The sequence below is a fragment of the Mastigoproctus giganteus genome, chromosome 5, assembly GCF_048544385.1.
Source record: "Mastigoproctus giganteus isolate SK-2022 chromosome 5, ASM4854438v1, whole genome shotgun sequence".
NCBI classification, from domain to species: Eukaryota; Metazoa; Arthropoda; class Arachnida; order Uropygi; family Thelyphonidae; genus Mastigoproctus; species Mastigoproctus giganteus.
The window spans coordinates 174,560,956-174,582,389 of record NC_143579.1 but is presented as its reverse complement, the minus strand read 5'-3'; the positions used below and the strand labels follow the sequence as shown (position 1 = coordinate 174,582,389).

Sequence of the window (21,434 nt, the reverse complement as noted above, 5' to 3'; positions counted from 1 at the left end):
GCAGCAACTTGCCCTTAATGCCACACTATTCCAATTTGTACATCAGTCTTCCATGTGCAACGGTATCAAAAGCTTTCCTGAAATCCAGTGTATCGATATCAAGTGATATCAAATTTTTTGCATCCAGTTCCTTTATGACCACATTGTAGTATCCAATCAAATTGGCCAGACAGGACTTCTTCCCCTTAACAAACCCATGCTATGTTTCAACTATAAATGCAGCCTTGTTTAGATGACCCTGCAATGCTTCTTTAACCAGTATTTAATTATTTTGCTTGAACAGAAGTTAAACTAACCAGTATGTAGTAACTCGTGTCACCCTTTGATCCCCTTTTGTGAACTGGTGATACATTCACACATCTCCAGTCTGTGGGGACGTCCTCTGAATCCAAGGATCCTCTCATAATTATGGCTAAGGGTTTGCTTACTTCCTTTGCTGCCTCCTTTAACATAACTTGGTAGATCCCCCACCCCCACAAGGTGCTTTTGTTTAACTTCAATAATTTCTCCACCACTTTGCTCTCAGTTATTACAAAATCGTTTAGCTCCCTGTCAGAGTTCAATAAGCTTCTGGCCTACACTTCCCTACAGAATTCTCATGTGTGAATGTAGATGCAAAATGTTCATTCAGTTTGTCAGCCACCTGAGCAGGATCACTGACAGTCAAACCATTGATATCAAGTGGACCAATCTGATTCATCCCCTTACTTCTAGAGTTTATACAAGTAAAGTTGTCTTTGCTGTTCCTCTTTGCATGCTTTGCCAAAGATTTCTCGTAATCTGCCTTCACTTGCCTGACCTCTTTTGTGACTTGATTACAGACTAGCTTATATCTACCATAGGCTTCCGTGTCTCCTGATAATTTATATGCATTTTCCTTCTCTGCCACAAGTCTCATTAGTTCATTTGATATCCATTTAGGCCTAAACCTTGAACAATACTAAACCAACTGATGATGTTACCAACAGCAGATTGGTAACATCATCAGTTGGTCACACTGTATACAATTTAAACACTGAGACAACTGTAGTCACCCTTGCAAAAGCAAAAGCCTTCCCCCCAACTCCTGATAGTAGTCACATCTTTAAGTAAATTCCACATCAGTACACTGTGATCGCTGTCCCCAAGTGCTTCCTTCATCTGCAGATTCTTAATGCATGAATAATCATTGCCGATAATCAGATCAAGAGTATTACTCCCTCTGGTTGACTCTTGAACATGCAGCATCTTCAAGAGTCAACGAGAGGGAGTAATACAAAACAATCATGCAATAAATTCACAAAAGTCTTGCAACTGTGGGAGCAACCAACCCACAAGTTCCAGTCAATATCTGGGTAGTTAAAATCTCTTATTATAAGACATTCTAATTTACTGGTCCACTATTTCTCTGTACAGTTGTTTGTTGTACTCATCAGAGTCATTAGGCCTATAACACATTGCTTACTCTCAATTTTTGCTTTTCCAGTGCTTATATCACAAAAAACTGACTCAACATTGCACTGCCCCCCCCCCCCCATATCAACTGGATGAACTTTCTTAGATTTTATTCGTTTCTTAACTAACTGCATAATCTCTCCTCCCTTCCTATCCTTTCTGTACACAATGCACTCACTAAATTCCAAGTCTACATTCCTTATATCTGTGTGACACCATGTCTCTGATATCCCAACAATATCTGCTTTTGATATCTTGACCAGCACCTCAAATTCATCAAATTTATTTACTATACTACTAGCATTGGTGTACATGCAAGTATACATGCACTTATTCTTACTCTTAGTTATCCTAACACAGCACATATATTTACTTGTTCCATGATGGCTATCAGCAGTTCTTGAAATTCCCTGCAACCTGTTTTCTTGGCTGCTGCTCATTCCAATAGAAGCAGTGCAAGAATCAGTTTCACCTTTGCCTGCAGCTACTGTTAATCTATTAGTCTGTGAATCCTCCCAGCCCAAGCCAGCAGTTTTCCAACCCACCTAACACTGCCTCAACAGGATCAGCAAATATTCTTATTATTAGTTTCTTATAGTTTCTCATTAGTTTCTTATATTAGTTTTATCAAAGATGAGCACAGGAGCAACACTCTTTTTAAAATAAATAAAAAAAAGACTATAAATTTTAGAAACATTGAAGTTAAACTTTTCTTTGTCCCATTTTCTTCCAATCAACTGAAGAATTATCTGATTATCAGCATTTAAGAAGTAAGCAGTGGATATTTGAGAAGTTGAAGCAGTTTGTGCAGAGAAAAGACTTGATAATTCCCCCACCACCTGATGCTTTCCAGGTTAATGCAAGTAAAAATATAATAATTAATTAATTAATTATTAATAAATTAATAATTAAATATAATAATTAATTCCACCTCTTCTTACGGCTGTAATTAAAGCAATTGTCACTGCTTACTAACACTGACACATTTCCAAATTAAGGAGCAGGATGAACTATAATTTCCCATTTTCAGCTTGCAAATTTGGTTATGTGGGAAAAGCCTAAAAGAAGGTTGAAAGATTATTTGGGAGAGCACAGAACCCAGAGGTCGACTGGCCATAAGGATTAACGGGGAAACACCGGTGGGCCAGACTGATGGAGGCTAGTGTGATTTTGGCCATAAACACTAGTATGAGGCCACTACAAGTTTTCCCAAGTACGAATTTTTGACCCAGTGCCACCTCTGCACAGAACCAGCCATACTGTAAATCTGGGAGAGGCAGCTGTGGCCTAACATTAATGACAGAGATATCTCTGCATTGAATTTGACATATATAGGAATTCAACTCATTTTCTGGATGTATAAAAGTAAAAATCAGTAATTCACACAAATTACTGATCTTTGTCACTTTATAATCTCAGAAAATGAATGAAATCTCTATTACAATACTAGAATCCTGTTACAAATGTCTGTTGCCACAGGAAAATTTAATGATAATCCCATTTACAAAAGCTATTATCACAGAAAAATTTATTTAGAGTTTAATACTTAAAATGCTTACATCAGACAGTTGACCTGAATTCTATGCTAAGATTTACTCTCTAATATATTTCCTTGATAATATTTCTGCATTCTGTGAGTGTTATCTCATCAATAGCTGAATATCCAAGGTAATTTTGGTAAACAACAGACTGGAATTTCTGCACAGAAAGAAATTAAGGAGTAACAAGGGTATAACTCATGCACCATAATATCCTATCCATCTGCCCTGAGGTTCCTAGCCAAGCACTCCCTGACTACACAGATGATACAAGAAAAAGAAGAGTCTTATTAGAACAAAAAAAAAAGTTGTCTAGCTCAATAATGGGCAGATTTTTATGCAACAAGATCTACCTCCATTTTTTCCAGAACTCTGCAACCCATTAATTAGTTTCACTTAATTTATGTGTAGATAACACTACCACTTCTCAGAATTGCTGGGGGGGGTTTTTTTTCCAATTTTTGTCAATTTTTTTTTTTTTTTCCAATTTTTGTCAATTTTTTTTTTTTTTTCCAATTTTTGTCAATTTTTTTTTTTTTTTTAAACTTGGTACTAAACTTGCAGATTGGTGCCAAATGTGCTGCCATGGACTACCCACAAGAATGCAAAATAAAGGCTTCTATACAGTGATGATGATGTATAACTAATATATATTTACTGTTCACTCTTTCTGAACTTAATGCTGCCTCAGCTATCCACAACTGACATCTTGTCCACCTCTGGTCTAGCTGCTAAAGGCATTTCATCAAAGTAATTTTCCAACATGCCTTGTAAAATATATATTAGATATAAGTAACCATTAAGAGATTCATCAACAAAATTACAGACTACTTGTTACTCTTGAATAATGTCTTATCTATCCAGCGTGGTTCACCCATGTAATCTGGGAATCTACAAATCATTGTTCCAGTAACTGTCTGTCAATAGTTCCCTTCAAATGGAAGTATGCTTCATTAGTGAACAGAACTGAAATAAGTATGTTCCTGGAACTGCAGAGAAAATATCCTCTTGCAGAGTTCAATTGTACTATTGTTATCTCAGTATTCTTGAACTATACATAATTTATAAGGATGAAATGTATTCCTTTTAAGCATTCTGTAAACAGATCTGTAATAACTAACTTCTGCCTCTTGAGCAACTTTTCAAATTAATCAATGTGAACAGATCACACATTTAGCTAAAATGTCTGATACATTTGTATCAGCTTTTTTAGCATTATAGCTTAGTATCCATGAACATCTTGATACAATGAACATCCTGTGATGTTCATGTGCACGAAGAGGCACACCACACATTTTTAAGGATAATTTCTGTATCCTTAAAAATGTGTGGCGTGGCTTGGCTTTGTTTTTGGAACTAGAACCAATGAAATACATCGCCAGTCTTCTGGTAACTTCTAGTAAAGCAATATACAATAATACTAGCTTTGATTTTCTTACCTTGTGTAAACCGATTCTTGTTACAAAATAATAATCCATACTGGAAGAACAGCACAAAATATTGAATAATAGAACTGTGGTGGCTAACACAACAGAACTAGACGGGATCACAGAAGAAACTAACTGCAATTAACATCAGGGTCCATTGCTGCACTGCATCCTTCTCCCAGAAGTTCTAATAATAAAATTACTACTCAATTTTCCTATAGCAATGACTTTTGTAACATCCTTATATTATGTTTACATATCAGCATAAAAGGGACTGCAGTAAGAATGGTGAAACCTGCAGACTGGTGCCAAAGTGCTACCAGGGACTATACTGAAATCACACCACGAGGCAATTTTTGGATTACTGTAACAGGCTAGTACTGTGAGAGTAGTAGTAGTAGTAGTAGTAGTGGCATGTGATGCAAGAAAGCAAGTGTATGAGCTTATGAAGCATCAGCCAAAAAAAAAAAAAAAAAAAAAATCACACAATTCCCTCCAAATGCCTGTCCAGTTCCTCCTTAAATTTATTCAACCTATCAACTTCCACAACGACAGATGGAAGTTTGTTCCAGCAATTAACCACCCGCTGGCTAAAGGCAAATTTCTGCACATCTATTCTACATCTGTCTTTTCTTAATTTGAATTTATGCCCCCTATTCGTAATCTGAACAAGTGGAAGGATCCCATCAGAATTCAGTGTGCTCAACCCATTCAAGGCCTTATACACCTCAATCAGATCACCGCGCAGGTGCCTACAGCCACTGCAATTTGTAGAACTTAAGCCTCTCTTGGTAAGAGGATCCCTTCATTCCCCTCACCAATCTTGTTGCCCTTCTCTGTACACGCTCAAGTAAATCAACATCCTTCTTAAAATGAGGCCTCCAGACCTGTATGCAGTACTCAAGGCGTAGCCTGACCATTGCCTTATACAGAGGGACAATCACCTCCTCCCTGCTAGCAAAATTCCTATATATCATTGACAAAACCCCATGACCTGCCCTGGCAGCCTGTCTGCATTGCTCAGAAAACTTCATATCTGACTGCACAATTACTCCCACGTCTTTTTCATTTTCTACCACCTTAAGTGTAGTACCACACAGTTGGTACTTTTCTCTGTGGTTACTTCTACCCATATGCAGTACTTTGCATTTGTCAAGGTTAAACTTCAGTTGCCACTTCTTAGCCCATCTCCCAAATTATCTAGATCCTGTTGAGTAGCACACTGCCATTACTGTCATTAACAACCCTGCCAACCTTTGTATCATCTGCATAAACTTCGACACTAAGCCTGATATACCTTCATCAATATCATTGATAAATATACAAAACAACAGTGGACCTAACACCGAACCCTGTGGGACACCACTAATAACATTAGTCCACGAAGAGCAGCACCCATTGATTACCACCCTCTGTCTTCTCCCACTTAACCATCCTTTTATCCATTGTAGCAACTTACCTTTAATACCATACTGCTCCAATTTGCCAATTTGTACAATAGTCTTCCATGCGCAACAGTGTCAAAAACTTTCCTGAAATCCAAATATATGATATCAAAATTAGTTTTTGCATCCAGTTCCTTTGTAACCACATCATAATATCCTATCAAATTTGTCAGACAAGACTTTCCCTTAACAAACCCATGCTGTGTCTGAATTATTGCTGGAGTCTTGTCTAGATGATCCTGCAATGCATCTCTAATGGACGAGGCTACTAGAGACGGTCGTGTTCCAAGCCGCTAAGTGGATTTTTCTTATTTATTGATTCGAAATTATTGTTTTTCTAAAACTTTTGATTTAAATTTAGTAGTATAACATTAGTTTGTGATTTTTTGATTAATTTGGTGTATTTATTCTTTACTCGGCCTTGTAATTGCATAAAAGTATCGGTAAAGGTTTCCACGTGTTTCAACTCCGGTACCGTTCGTAATTTTCCCACCTTTGTGATACGATAGTTATACCGTACTAGATAGCGTTAGTTGAACTTCGTTAGCAGTTAAATTGTACGTTTAAATAAATACATATAACGACTTAGATTACGAACGTAATATAATTAATTATATTTAACATAATTATAATTAATTAATAAATTAATAGAATCATGACTCAGACCAGAGCAGCAAAGCAAAAGGCTCAAGCTAATGGAAGTGCTGTGGCTCAGAGCAGAACTGAGTGGGGCAGTTGTCCTCTGACTCACAGCCTTATAAAATGCACTGTTTGCGTGATGTTTGCAGAGCAATCGGGTACGGGACATGATACTGCCAAGGGGGATGTCTTTGTGTGTGCGCGATGCAAGGAGTGTATCGATATCAGGCAACAACTCGGCGTTCTTGTGGGCCTATATGAGAGCTTGAAGGACAGGGTGGATGCCCTCGAAGGAACTAAATTGAGGGGCCCATCAAGCTCTCAGCTGCCCACATCAACGCCAGAGCTTGCACTTGGGCATCGCGTGACACAGAGACAACCCCCAAGGCAGAATGCGCTGGTCCCGAAGGAACTAGTAGTTGTTGGTGACTCTATTGTCAGGGAAACGGGGAACATGCTTTGTAAAAAAGATAGGTGGAACAGGACCAGGGTATGTCTGCCAGGGGCAAAGGTTGATGACGTTGTAGAGCGAATATCATCTTTTAAGGGCACAAAAGGTGATATAGTTGTACACGTTGGCACTAATAATATTAAGAGTAGGAGACCGGCAGAATTACTTAACAAGTACAGGTCACTGTTGAACAAAAGCCGAGAATTAGGGTTGAATTTGAAAGTGTCTGCAATTCTGCCCAGACACGATAGGAGGGAGTATATGATGAGAGCCTTGTCGATCAATTCGGCCCTGGAAAGATTGTGCAAGGCTCAAGGGGTAGAATTTTTTTCAGCCTGGACTGTACTTGTTAACAGGAGAGATTGCTTCTACAGGGATGGGATACACTTAAATAGAAAGGGTGCAAGAATATTTGCTGATGCTATTGAGGCAGTGTTAGGTGGGTCGGAAAACTGCTAGCTTGGGGGGAGACAAAGACCAATAGATTGACAGTAGCCACTGGCAGAGGTGAAAGAGATTCTTGCGCTGCTTCTATTAGAATGAGCAGAAGCCTGAAAAACAAGATGCATGGTATTTCAGAGACTGCTGGGAGCCATTGCGGTACAAGTAAACACATGGGTTGTGTTAGGGTAGCTAAGAATAGAAACAGGTGCAGGTATACTTGCGTGTACACCAATGCTAGGAGTTGAGTAAATAAATTTGATGAATTTGAGATATTGCTCAAAACATCAAAGGCAGATATTGTTGGGATATCAGAGACGTGGTGTCACACAGATATAAGGGATGCAGAACTGCAATTCGGGGAGTACAACGTCTACAGAAAGGATAGACAGAACAGGAAGGGGGGAGGGGTTATGCTATTAGTTAAGAAACACATAAAAACCAAGGAAGTGAAGCCAGTCGACATCGCCGGACAGTGCAGTGTTGAGTCAGTTTGGTGTGACGTAAGCATTGGGAGATCAAAATTGAGAGTAGGAGTGTGCTATAGGCCTAATGACTCTGATGAGTATAATAAGGAACTGTACAGGGAAATAGAGTGGGCCAGTAAATCAGACAGTCTTATAATGGGAGATTTTAATTTTCCAGATATTGACTGGAATTTGGGGGCTGGTTACTCACGCACTAGCAGGGCTTTTGTGGATTTATTGGATGATTGTTTTCTACATCAGCATGTTCGGGAGGCAACCAGAGGGAGTAATACTCTTGATTTGATTATCAGCAGTGATTCTTCATGCATTAAGAATCTGCAGATAAATGAACCACTAGGTGGCAGTGATCACAGTGTGCTGAAGTGGGAGTTACTGAAAGAGGTAACTACCATTAGGGGTAAAGGGAAGGGTTATTGCTTCCGTAAAGGCGACTACGATGGACTGAGACAGTATTTAAATTCTATACAGTGGGACCAACTGATGATGTTCCAAGAGCAAATTCAAAATGGGAAGCATTCAAAGAACTTATCTTGGAAGCTACTAGGCTTTACATACCAACTAAGAAATACTGTTCAAGGTTTAGGCCAAAATGGATGTCAGATGAACTAATGAGGCATATGGCAGAGAAGAAAAATGCATGGGATACTTACAAATTAACACTTGACACAGAAGCCTATGATAGATACAAGTTGATATGCAACCAAGTTACAAAGGAGGTTAGGCAGGCAAAGGCAGATTACGAGAAATCCTTGGCAAGGGATGCAAAGAAAAACAGCAAAGAGTTCTTTACTTATGTAAACTCTAGAAGGAAGGGGATGAATCAGATTGGTCCACTTGATATCGATGGGTCAACTGTTGATGATCCTGCTCAGGTAGCTAACAAACTAAATGAATATTTTGCATCGACATTCACACATGAGGAGTTATTCAGCGAGGGGAATGCCAGAGGTGTATTCAACTCTAGCAGTAAGCTACAGAATCTTGAAATAACTGAGAGTAAAGTGGAGGAGAAATTGTTGAAGATAAACACAAGAAAGGCACCTGGGGTTGATGGGATCTATCCAGTATATTAAAGGAGGCAGCAAAGGAAGTAAGCAAACCCTTAGCCATAATTATGACAGCTTCCATGGACTCTGGGGAGGTACCCATAGACTGGAAACGTGCAAATGTGACCCCAATTCACAAAGGAGGATCAAAGGCTGACACAAGTAATTATAGACCTGTGAGCTTAACTTCTGTTCCAGGAAAATTAATGGAGGCACTGGTTAAAGAAGCACTGCAGCCTCATTTAGACAAGACTTCAGTTATAGCTCAGACACAGCATGGTTTTGTTAAGGGGAAGTCTTGCCTGACCAACTTGATTGGATACTATGATGCAGTCACAAAAGAACTGGATGCAGGGAATAACTTTGATATTATATACTTGGATCTTAGAAAGGCTTTTGATACTGTTGCCCATGGAAGACTGCTACACAAATTGGAGCAGTGTGACATTGGAGGCAAATTGCTGCTATGGATAAAGGGGTGGTTGAGGGGGAGAAGACAGAGAGTGGTAATCAATGGACACTGCTCATCGTGGACTAATGTTATTAGTGGAGTCCCTCAGGGCTCAGTGTTGGGTCCATTATTGTTTTCTGTATTTATAAATGATATTGATGATGGTATATCAAGCTTAATGTCCAAGTTTGCAGATGATACAAAGGTTGGCAGGGTTGTCAAGGACACTACTGACACTATGCTGCTGCAACAGGATCTGGAAAGGTTGAGCAGATGGGCTGAGAGGTGGCAAATGAAGTTTAACATTGACAAATGTAAAGTACTACACATGGGAAACAGCAACCCCAGAGCAACGTATCAACTCTGTGGTACTACACTGACAGTAGTAGAGAATGAAAGGGACTTGGGAGTGATTGTGCAGGCAGATATGAAGTTCTCTGAGCAGTGCAGACGGGCTGCAAGAGTAGCTCATGGAGTATTGTCAATGATATACAGGAATTTTTCCAGCAGGGATAGGGAGGTGATTGTTCCATTGTATAAGGCAATGGTCAGGCCACACCTAGAGTACTGTATACGGGTCTGGAGGCCTCATTTCAAGAAGGATGTAGAGCTGCTGGAACGAGTACAGAGAAGGGCAACAAGATTAGTGAATGGAACAAAGGGGTGCTCTTACGAAGAAAGGCTTAAGTTTTGCAAATTACAGTGTCTGGAGACTAGGCACCAGCGAGGTGATCTGATAGAGGTGTATAAAGCCTTGAATGGCTTAAGCATGCTCAATGCTGATGGGATTCTTCCTCTAGCTCAGAAAAATCACCTGCGAGGGCATAAATTCAAATTGAGGAAAGACAGATGTAGGATAGACGTGTGGAAATTTGCCTTTAGCCAGCGGGTGGTTGGTTGGTGGAACAGACTTCCATCCCTTGTGGTGGAGGTTGATAGCCTAAATAAGTTTAAGGCTCAGCTGGGCAGGTATTTTGAACGAACTGAGGGGTGAAGTGGAAGTGGGTTTTTTTTTTTTTTTTTTTTGGCTGATGCTGCATAAGCTTGCTTTCTTGCATCAAATGCCTCTACTAATGCTAATGCTAATAAGTGACTCCATTATTTTACCCAGAACAGAAGTTTGACTAACTGGTCTGTAATTACTCGTGTCACCCTTCGATACCCCTTTGTGAATATTGGGGATACATTTGCACATCTCCAGTCCATGGGAACTTCCCCTGAGTCCAAGGATGCTCTCATAATTATGGCTAATGGTTTGCTTAGTTGCTTTGCTGCCTCCTTTAATATAACTAGATAGATACCATCCACCCCAGGTGCTTTTCTTATGTTTAACTTCAACAATTTCTCCTCCACTTTGCTTTTAGTTATTACAAAATCATTAAGTATCCTGCTACAATTTGATAACCTTCTGCCATTTTCGAACCTTAATAATTCCTCATGTGTGAATGTAGATGCAAAATACTCATTCAGTTTGTTTGCTATCTGAGCAGGATCATCAACAGTCGAACCAGAACCATCGATGTCAAGTGGACCAATCAGATTCATCCCCTTCCTTTTAGAGTTTATATAAGTAAAGAAATCCTTGCTGTTTTTCTTAGCATCTTTTGCCAAGGATTTCTCGTAATCTGCCTTTGCCTGCCTAACCTCCTTTGTGACCTGATTACAGACTAGCTTATATCTGCCATAGGCTTCTGAGTCGCTTGATAATTTATATGCATCCCATGCATTTTATTTCTCTGTTACGAGTCTCCTTAGTTCATTAGATAACCATTTAGGCCTAAACTTTGAACAATATTTCTTAATAGGTATGAAACTTTTAGTAGCATCCACGATTAATTCCTTGAATGCTTCCCACTTAGAATTTACTGTTGGTAACATCGTCAGTTTATCCCACTGTACAGAATTTAAAAACTGTCGGAGACCACTGTACTCACCTTTACGGAAGCAAAAACTCTTTCCTTTACCCCTGATGGTAATTAAATATTTAAGTAAATTCCACATCAGTACACTGTGATCACTGCGACCTAGTCGTTCCTTTATCTGCAAATTCTTAATACACAAATGATCACTGCTGATAACCAGATCAAGAGTATTACTTTCTCTGGTTGCCCCTCGAACATGCTGCTGCAGAAAACAATCATCCAATAAATCCACAAAAGTCTGACTAGTGTGCGAGTGACCAACCAACAAGTTCCAGTCAATATCTGGGAAGTTAAAATTCCCCATTATAAGACATTCCGATTTACTACCCCACTCTATTTCTCTGTACAACTGTTCATTGTGCTCATTCAAGTCATTAGGCCTATAACACACTCCTACTCTTATTTTTGCTTTTGCAGTGCTTATGTCACACCAAACTGACTCAACAGTGCACTGTTCATCTATATCAACTGGATGCACTTCTTTTGATTTTATGTTTTTCTTAAGTAACAGCATAACACCTCCTCCCTTCCTATCCTGTCTATCCTTTCTGTACACATTGTACTCCCCAAATTCCAGTTTGGCATTCCTTATATCTGTGTGACACCACGTCTCTGATATCCCAACAATATCCGCCTTTGATGTCTTGACCAACACTTCAAATTTATTTACTATACTTCTAGCATTGGTATACATGCAAGCATACATGCTCCTTCTCCTATTCCTAGTTACCGTAACACATCCTATATACCCACCTATTTCAGGATGACTGCCATCCGTCCCTGAAACCTCCAACACTCCTCGCTCCAGGTCGCTACTTATTCTAATAGAAGTTGTGCAAGAATCACCTTCACCTCTGCCTGCGGCTACTGTTAAACTATTAGTCCTTGTATCCCCCCAAGCTATCAGTTTTCCGACCCACCTAACACTGCCTCGATAGCATCAGCAAATATTCTTGCACCCTTTCTATTTAAGTGTATCCCATCCCTGTAGAAGCAGTCTCTCTTAACAAGTACAGTCCAGGCTGAAAAAAATTCTATCCCTTGAGCCTTGCACAATCTTTCCAGGGCCGAATTGATCGACAAGGCTCTCATCATATACTCCCTCCTATCATGTCTGGGCAGAATTGCAGACACTTTCAAATTCAACCCTAATTCACGGCTTTTTTTCATCAGTGACCTGTACTTGTTAAGTAATTCTGCCGGTCTCCTACTCTTAATATCACCTATATATGCCAACTATATCATCTTTTGTGCCCCTAAAAGATGATATCTGCTCTACAACGTCATCAACCTTTGCCCCTGGCAGACACACCCTGGTCCTGTTCCACCTATCCTTTTTACAAAGGATGTTTCCCGTTTCCCTGACAATAGAGTCACCAACAACTACTAGTTCCTGTGGGACCAGCGCATTCTGCCTTGGGGGTTGCAGCTGTGTTGCGTGATGACCAAGTGCAAGCTCTGGCATTGATGTGGGCAGCTGAGAGCCTGATGGGCCCCTCAATTTAGATCTTTCACCTTTCCATAAAAGGCAACAGACCCATAGTTCCACATGCATTTGCTATTACAGCACAAATGTGATAATTTAGTTGTATGTTCCATTCAAATTTTATCTTTGATTATATAATATTACCACACTAATGTATACTTTGCCAAAGCTTTATAATTGTTATAAACAATTATAAACAAAGTGTTATCTTGTTGTTGTTGCTGTTATTTGGTTTTTAGGAACATTAGCACCTAAGGCCATATTGCTCCAGGGATATGCGGTGGTCATTTCCTGACCTTTACGCATCCTCCATATTTGGTGGTCACAGGCTCGAACCCTGGTCTGATCAAGAGGTGTGTGCTATGCACTGCTGCTCCTGCCCACCTGGCTATGGAGGCGCCAATTGTTATCTTGCATTATTTGTGATAAATGCAATAAATATGATTAAATCCAATTCCAAGAATGATCAAAATTTTCAACAGTTTTATCTATTGTTGATACATACTGAAGTTAGTTGATTAATGAAAGAGAATAGTCTGACACATATTGTGGAAATGAACAATAACATCATATTATTTTATCATAACAAAAATAAAATTTGATAATGAAAAAACAAAAAGGGCAAAAAACAAAATGTAAATGATTAAAAGTTGGGAAAATGAATGCTTTTAACTTGGATGGAAAGTTAAAACATTCATAAAAAATTCAATGAATTTTTAACTTATAACTGTAAGGCAAACAAATGATACTCACTACTGCAAAAATGCTATTCAGTATTCAATGAAAAATCAGATTTTTTCAAGCAAAACATGCTGCAAAAAGAATTTTTACAATTTCCAAACTATGCACCATCAAAAACCATCTTATATTTGAAGACACAAGCAAATTTGCAGATCTTTATACCCTTAGAATCGATGTCCAATTGATGTGTATTTTAAGTGTCTGTTAACATCAAGAAAATGACTCATTTTCCTAATGTAACAGACTTGAAAGAGGACAAAGATGGCAGCTCCATCACAAATGTGTGTGATGTGGATACTGAATGCTGTACCAAGAGGAAATAAAAGAATGACTTCATGATGATGAATGTAATAATTTACATTTGTGATTATGGATATGTGTAATTTTGGCAGAACAAGAAAATGCCCTCTGTACCTACACATTAAGAAAATATCACTGCTCTCATTAGCTTTTCTGACATCCTATCTTAATAAAATTACAAAAAACAAATATTATTCACTACAGTCAAAAATCTCCGGTTCAAGAAAATAAATCACTTAAAAGTAAAAGAAAGAGAAAATCATCAAATAACCCTTACAAACTTGAACTTTACAGTGATTCCCTGGTTGGTAGGCGCCAGATACAGAGTTTGGCTGTTATTGTTGTTTGATATTAAAGTGTATCAGATTGGCTGTTGTTATAGAGTTTACGTGCATCAGCAACTTAGGCCATATTGCGCCATAAATATTATAAATCGATTTGCAAGTGTATCAGAAAAGTATCGCTTCTTGGCAAAGTGAGTCATATTGCTACTGCTCCCACTTAACCCAATCCTTCAATAGTAGTGATAGCTAGACTGCAACTTTTATTGGTAAACGTGGAATCCCGGACTTTCATTTTCATTATTTTTTCTGCTAACATTAAAGTGTATCATTTTGGTAAGAGTTTCAAAAATGTTTTAAAAGTCACCCAAACTTATTTTCTTCCCTTAAAATTCATGGAAAGAGCATCAATTTTTTAGCAAGTGTATCATGTTCTTTTTTGAACATGCAAATAGAACAGGAACATAAAGCTGTTAATTATGATCAGTAAAAGCCAATGAGAACTAACATTAACTACTTAACATGGCAAAACACGTGAGATATACAGCAAAAGTAGTAATGCAGCAAATAAAAAATTTTAAAAATGCTACTCTTATAATATCTGAGTATAGTCCACAAAAAAGAAAAGCTCACTGAACTATTTTGTTGTTGTTATTTGGTTTTTAGGAGCATTAGCAACTAAGGCCATATTGCTCCGGGGATATGCGGTGGTCATTCCCTGACCTTTCCACATTTTCCGTATTTGGTGGTCATGGGCTCGAACCCCAGCCTAATCAAGAAGCGTGTGCTACACACTGCTGCTCCTGCCCACCTGGCTATGGAGGCGCCTCACTCACTAAACTAAGCACAACTATTATGAGTATGCAGCAGAATGCAAGAGAGACTTTAAATGCTAATATATTAAACCTGGGCTTTTTTTTTTTTTTTTTTTTTTATGTAAACCCCAAACACAAGAGGTATTGGAATCTATAGTACTTGGTACCATGCTTGGGTTGGAGGTTGAGAAGACAAAAGAAGATATTTGTTGACATTGGACTTGAACTTCTGTAGACTTTAATTTTCAGGAAATACGTATGAAGGAAGGTTGTTCCAGAAAACGACAGTTGAATGAATAAACAAGGAAGATGAAAAGTTGGTTCTGTGAGTTTGAAGTTGGACAGTAAATGGATGTTGGCTGGTGGCGGCACATATTCGGACTATTTTGAAAGAGAGAGAGAGCGAGAATTATAGAAGCCAATTCAGAAGAACAGTGCCCATGGAAGTAACTATAGAAGAGGCATGCAGCAGAAACAGTACATCTATGAGAAAGCGAGTGGAGAGACTCTGTTAGAGATGAATCATTAATTAACCTAACTGCCCTCTTCTGAATGGAATCAAGAAGCCTGAGAGAAGTTTTGGGGGCACCACCCCAGATGTGGGAACAATATTCCATGGCAGGGCAGATTTGCGATTTATACAGAGTGAGCAGCTGTTTGGAAGAAAAGTAATGCCGAGAGCGAAAGAGAAAACCAAGTTTTTTAGATGCAGAGGAAGCAATATTTGTAATGTGCTTGTGCCAAGAGAGAGATTAGAAGTGAGGGTAATCCCCAAAAGAGATATATCATTTTGCCTAGAAATCGGAGTGTCACTAAAGATAAGCATAGGAGCAGAAGAATCCTTTTTGCGAGATATAAGACAAGACTGAGTTTTAGAAGGATTGAAATCAACTAAGTTGTCTTTGTCCCACTGGAGAATTACCTGAAGATCGGCATTTAAGGAATTGGTAGCAGTTCATTGTCTATAGTTATGCTTAGCATTATATGGTAGTTTCTATTGCAGTTAAAAATATTACATATAGTTCAAAATGTTTTTACTGTTGAAAAAGGAAACATTTGATTTATAAAAGCTATAGTTTTTTTTTTTCTTAAGTAAAATTTGCAGTGATGTGAAGTTTTACTGTATTAGCACATAGGTACTATATAAAAAAAATGCCATTTAATATTTTCTCAATATACCATTAATATACACACCCTCTTTAAACAAGCACTGATAATCAGCTAACATTAGATGAGCAGAAGTAAAAAAGAAACGTTTTAACAATACAGATTTTAAAGATACAGCAAATCAATAGAAATTTAAAATCAATAATAATTTGTACAAGGTATCCTATAATCTGGAAAAGAGATACCAAATTTCTTTCTTTCTTTTTTTTTGGAAACTACTGAAAGCACTCAATAATGAAAGAATGAAATTAAAACCTTACCTGTTTCCACTGTCATCCATCAGGTTGGTCTTGTCAATTATATTTTTATTTCTAAATCTCCAGGAGACTTCTCCTATATTTTGTGCCCAAGTATGAAGACTGGCAGTTCCAAATAAAGCTAATCCTCCACCTCCAAGGGCAACATGACCTTTTGTCATGTTTAAAATTTCAGCATAATTTTTTGGCATATACTTCTTTGGATTATAATAACGAGTAAATGAAAGAAATGCTAAATATTTGCACTTATCACTTCGAAGAGATGATGCCATTAACTCTTTAGCAAAATGTGCCCATAATTTATCAGACTCCAACTGATAGGCTTCTTCCAAAAGTAAACAACTAGTGAAAACGTGGCATACTGGGTAACCTGTTTCGTCTTCTTCCAAACAAAATGTCCTCCTTTCTAAACCATGATCTAGAAGTTTCTCTGCTGTGAAGGTCTGTATCATCTGCAATGCTAAAGATATTCTAGATACGGCACTTGATAATGAATTATCTTCACCTTGTGGAGCTTGGAAATGCCCATCATCATCCTTACATTTTATATATACTAAACGAACAAAATGTGACTGCTGAATTGGCCTATAAAAAAGTACAAAGTTATAATCAAAATTTCCACAATGGAAATTTAAAACATTCTTTCCAGGAACTAAATGAATTAACACTTTAAATTCTTGTTTTGTAATAGGCCAAGAGGCTGGTAATGTTCTTTCAGTTTTGTTCTGTACTGTAATTGTTGTGTCTCTGGTGCCATTCACTTCTCCACTAATTAGTGACAATGAATAACACAGAATTTCTCCATTTTCAATGTTCTTGATCAGAATTCCCATCATCAATGAGATATATTTTCATTCATAATTATCTTCATATGGTACTGATGAAATCTTAAAATAAAAAGAGGAAACAGAATTATTAGCATATATATTTCATTACAATATACAGTAGTGTCTCAATTATCTAAGGTAATGTGGACCAAGGGAACCTCATATAATCAAAAACTCAGATAACATGGAAGATTTGGTAAATTATTATTAAATAAACTGAATTTGAATAGGTGATGTACATTATTTTCAGGTTAGACCTACTTATTGAACATAATGACTTAAATTATACAATAAAACACTTAATTTTATTTACAGCTGTTTTATTATAAAAATTTAAAAAAATAGTACATGTATAAAAATTATAAGTCACAGACAAGAACAATGTACATTTACAGTCGTTAGCACTATACCTTAATACCTTTACCAGGGTATGTCTGCCAGGGGCAAAGGTTGATGACGTTGTAGAGCGAATATCATCTTTTAAGAGGACAAAAGGTGATATAGTTGTACATGTTGGCACTAATAATATTAAGAGTAGGAGACCGGCAGAATTACTTAACAAGTACAGGTCACTGTTGAACAAAAGCCGAGAATTAGGGTTGAATTTGAAAGTGTCTGCAATTCTGCCCAGACACGATAGGAGGGAGTATATGATGAGAGCCTTGTCGATCAATTCGGCCCTGGAAAGATCGTGCAAGGATCAAGGGGTAGAAATTTTTTCAGCCTGGACTGTACTTGTTAACAGGAGAGATTGCTTCTACAGGGATGGGATACACTTAAATAGAAAGGGTGCAAGAATATTTGCTGATGCTATCGAGGCAGTGTTAGGTGGGTCGGAAAACGGCTAGCTTGGGGGGAGACAAAGACTAATAGATTGACAGTAGCAACTGGCAGAGGTGAAAGAGATTCTTGCACTGTCTCTATTAGAATGAGCAGAAGCCTGAAAAACAAGATGCATGGTATTTCAGAGACTGCTGGGAGCCATTGCGTTACAAGTAAACACATGGGTTGTGTTAGGGTAGCTAAGAATAGAAACAGGTGCAGGTATACTTGCGTGTACACCAATGCTAGGAGTTTAGTAAATAAATTTGATGAATTTGAGGTATTGCTCAAAACATCAAAGGCAGATATTGTTGGGATATCAGAGACGTGGTGTCACACAGATATAAGTAATGCGGAACTGGAATTTGGGGAATACAATGTGTATAGAAAGGATAGACAGGATAGGAAGGGGGGGGGGGGGGTTATGCTATTAGTTAAGAAACACATAAAAACCAAGGAAGTGAAGCCAGTCGACATCGCTGGACAGTGCAGTGTTGAGTCAGTTTGGTGTGACATAAGCATTGGGAGATCAAAATTGAGAGTAAGAGTGTGCTATAGGCCTAATGACTCTGATGAGTATAATAAGGAACTGTACAGGGAAAGAGTGGGCCAGTAAATCAGAGAGTCTTATAATGGGAGATTTTAATTTCCCAGATATTGACTGGAATTTGGGGGCTGGTTACTCACGCACTAGCAGGGCTTTTGTGGATTTATTGGATGATTGTTTTCTACATCAGCATGTTCGGGAGGCAACTAGAGGGAGTAATACTCTTGATTTGATTATCAACAGTGATTCTTCATGCATTAAGAATCTGTAGATAAATGAACCACTAGGTGGCAGTGATCACAGTGTGCTGAAGTGGGATTTACTCAAAGAGGTAACTACCATTAGGGGTAAAGGGAAGGGTTATTGCTTCCGTAAAGGCGACTACGATGGACTGAGACAGTATTTAAATTCTATACAGTGGGACCAACTGATGATGTTACCAACAGCAAATTCAAAATGGGAAGCATTCAAAGAACTTATCTTGGAAGCTACTAGGCTTTACATACCAACTAAGAAATATTGTTCAAGGTTTAGGCCAAAATGGATGTCAGATGAACTAATGAGGCATATGGCAGAGAAGAAAAATGTATGGGATACTTACAAATTAACACATGACACAGAAGCCTATGATAGATGCAAGTTGATATGCAACCAAGTTACAAAGGAGGTTAGGCAGGCAAAGGCAGATTACGAGAAATCCTTGGCAAGGGATGCAAAGAAAAACAGCAAAGAGTTCTTTACTTATGTAAACTCTAGAAGGAAGGGGATGAATCAGATTGGTCCACTTGATATTGATGGGTCAACTGTTGATGATCCTGCTCAGGTAGCTAACAAACTAAATGAATATTTTGCATCGACATTCACACATGAGGAGTTATTCAGCAAGGGGAATGCCAGAGGTGTATTCAACTCTAGCAGTAAGCTACAGAATCTTGAAATAACTGGGAGTAAAGTGGAGGAGAAACTGTTGAAGATAAACACAAGAAAGGTACCCAGGGTGGATGGGATCTATCCAGTTATATTAAAGGAGGCAGCAAAGGAAGTAAGCAAACCCTTAGCCATAATTATGAGAGCTTCCTTGGACTCAGGGGAGGTACCCATAGACTGGAAATGTGCAAATGTGACCCCAATTCACAAAGGAGGATCAAAGGCTGACACAAGTAATTATAGACCTGTGAGCTTAACTTCTGTTCCAGGAAAATTAATGGAGGCACTGGTTAAAGAAGCACTGCAGGATCATTTAGACAAGACTTCAGTTACAGCTCAGACACAGCATTGTTTTGTTAAGGGGAAGTCTTGCCTGACCAACTTGATTGGATACTATGATGCAGTCACAAAAGAACTGGATGCAGGGAATAACTTTGATATTATATACTTGGATCTTAGAAAGGCTTTTGATACTGTTGCACATGGAAGACTGCTACGCAAATTGGAGCAGTGTGACATTGGAGGCAAATTGCTGCTATGGATAAAGGGGTGGTTGAGGGGGAGAAGACAGAGAGTGGTAATCAATGGACACTGCTCATCGTGGACTAATGTTATTAGTGGAGTCCCTCAGGGCTCAGTGTTGGGTCCATTATTGTTTTCTGTATTTATAAATGATATTGATGATGGTATATCAAGCTTAATGTCCAAGTTTGCAGGTTGACAACCCTGTCAAAGGTTGGCAGGGTTGTCAAGGACACTACTGACACTATGCTGCTGCAACAGGATCTGGAAAGGTTGAGCAGATGGGCTGAGAGGTGGCAAATGAAGTTTAACATTGACAAATGTAAAGTACTACACATGGGAAACAGCAACCCCAGAGCAACGTATCAACTCTGTGGTACTACACTGACAGTGGTAGAGAATGAAAGGGACTTGGGGGTGGTTGTGCAGGCAGATATGAAGTTCTCTGAGCAGTGCAGACGGGCTGCAAGAGTAGCTCATGGAGTATTGTCAATGATATACAGGAAGTTTTCCAGCAGGGATAAGGAGGTGATTATTCCATTGTAGAAGGCAATGGTCAGGCCACACCTAGAGTACTGTATACAGGTCTGGAGGCCTCATTTCAAGAAGGATGTAGAGCTGCTGGAACAAGTACAGAGAAGGGCAACAAGATTAGTGAATGGAACAAAGGGGTGCTCTTACGAAGAAAGGCTTAAGTTTTGCAAATTACAGTATCTGGAGACTAGGCACCAGCGAGGTGATATGATAGAGGTGTATAAAGCTTGAATGGTTTAAGCATGCTCAATGCTGATGGGATTCTTCCTCTAGCTCAGAAAAATCACCTGAGAGGGCATAAATTCAAATCGAGGAAAGACAGATGTAGGATAGACGTGCGGAAATTTGCCTTTAGCCAGCGGGTGGTTGGTTGGTGGAACAGACTTCCATCCCTTGTGGTGGAGGTTGATAGCCTAAATAAGTTTAAGGCTCAGCTGGACAGGTATTTTGAACGAACAGAGGGGTGAAGTGGAAGTGGGGTTTTTTTTTTTTTTTTTTTTTGGCTGATGCTGCATAAGCTTGCTTTCTTGCATCAAATGCCTCTACTATTGCTAATGCTAATATCATATAAAAAATTCCTTAAGGGTTTTTGTTTCATAGAAGCTCCTTGCTTTTTAGCTGTTATATTTTGTAGGCCTAAGTAACAAAACAGTGGTGGGCGTGGTATCCACCTACTGTACAATGTATAACATAAAGCTGACTCAGTTGCATTTAGACGATCCGTGTGTCGTTTTTTTTTTTTTTTTTTTTTGTAGTTTCTGTGCACTCTTCATCGTCACTTTCATCTTTTTGTTCGTCAACAACCTTCATGTCATCAGTCATTTCCAGCTGTTCATCAGAATTCTTCCACTCTTTAATATCCTCTGTAGTAAGAGCGTTCAAAACAGGAAGGCTATTGGCTGGTTCTAAAAGGGTTTCCTCACCTC

At 38.6% G+C, this 21,434-nt stretch overlaps 1 protein-coding gene across 3 annotated transcripts in view; it reads right to left on the bottom strand.

The window, feature by feature from the left end:
- LOC150085858 (uncharacterized) overlaps positions 1 to 21,434 on the bottom strand; it is a 154,204-nt gene that overhangs the window by 118,723 nt on the left and 14,047 nt on the right. For all 3 annotated transcript variants that reach the window (XM_090373540.1, XM_090373542.1, XM_090373541.1), the window contains exon 2: positions 16,333 to 17,216. In XM_090373540.1, coding sequence (XP_090229666.1) covers positions 16,333 to 17,165 — 833 coding nt within the window. In that variant the 5' untranslated portion in view covers positions 17,166 to 17,216. The remainder of the gene's footprint in view (positions 1 to 16,332; positions 17,217 to 21,434) is intronic.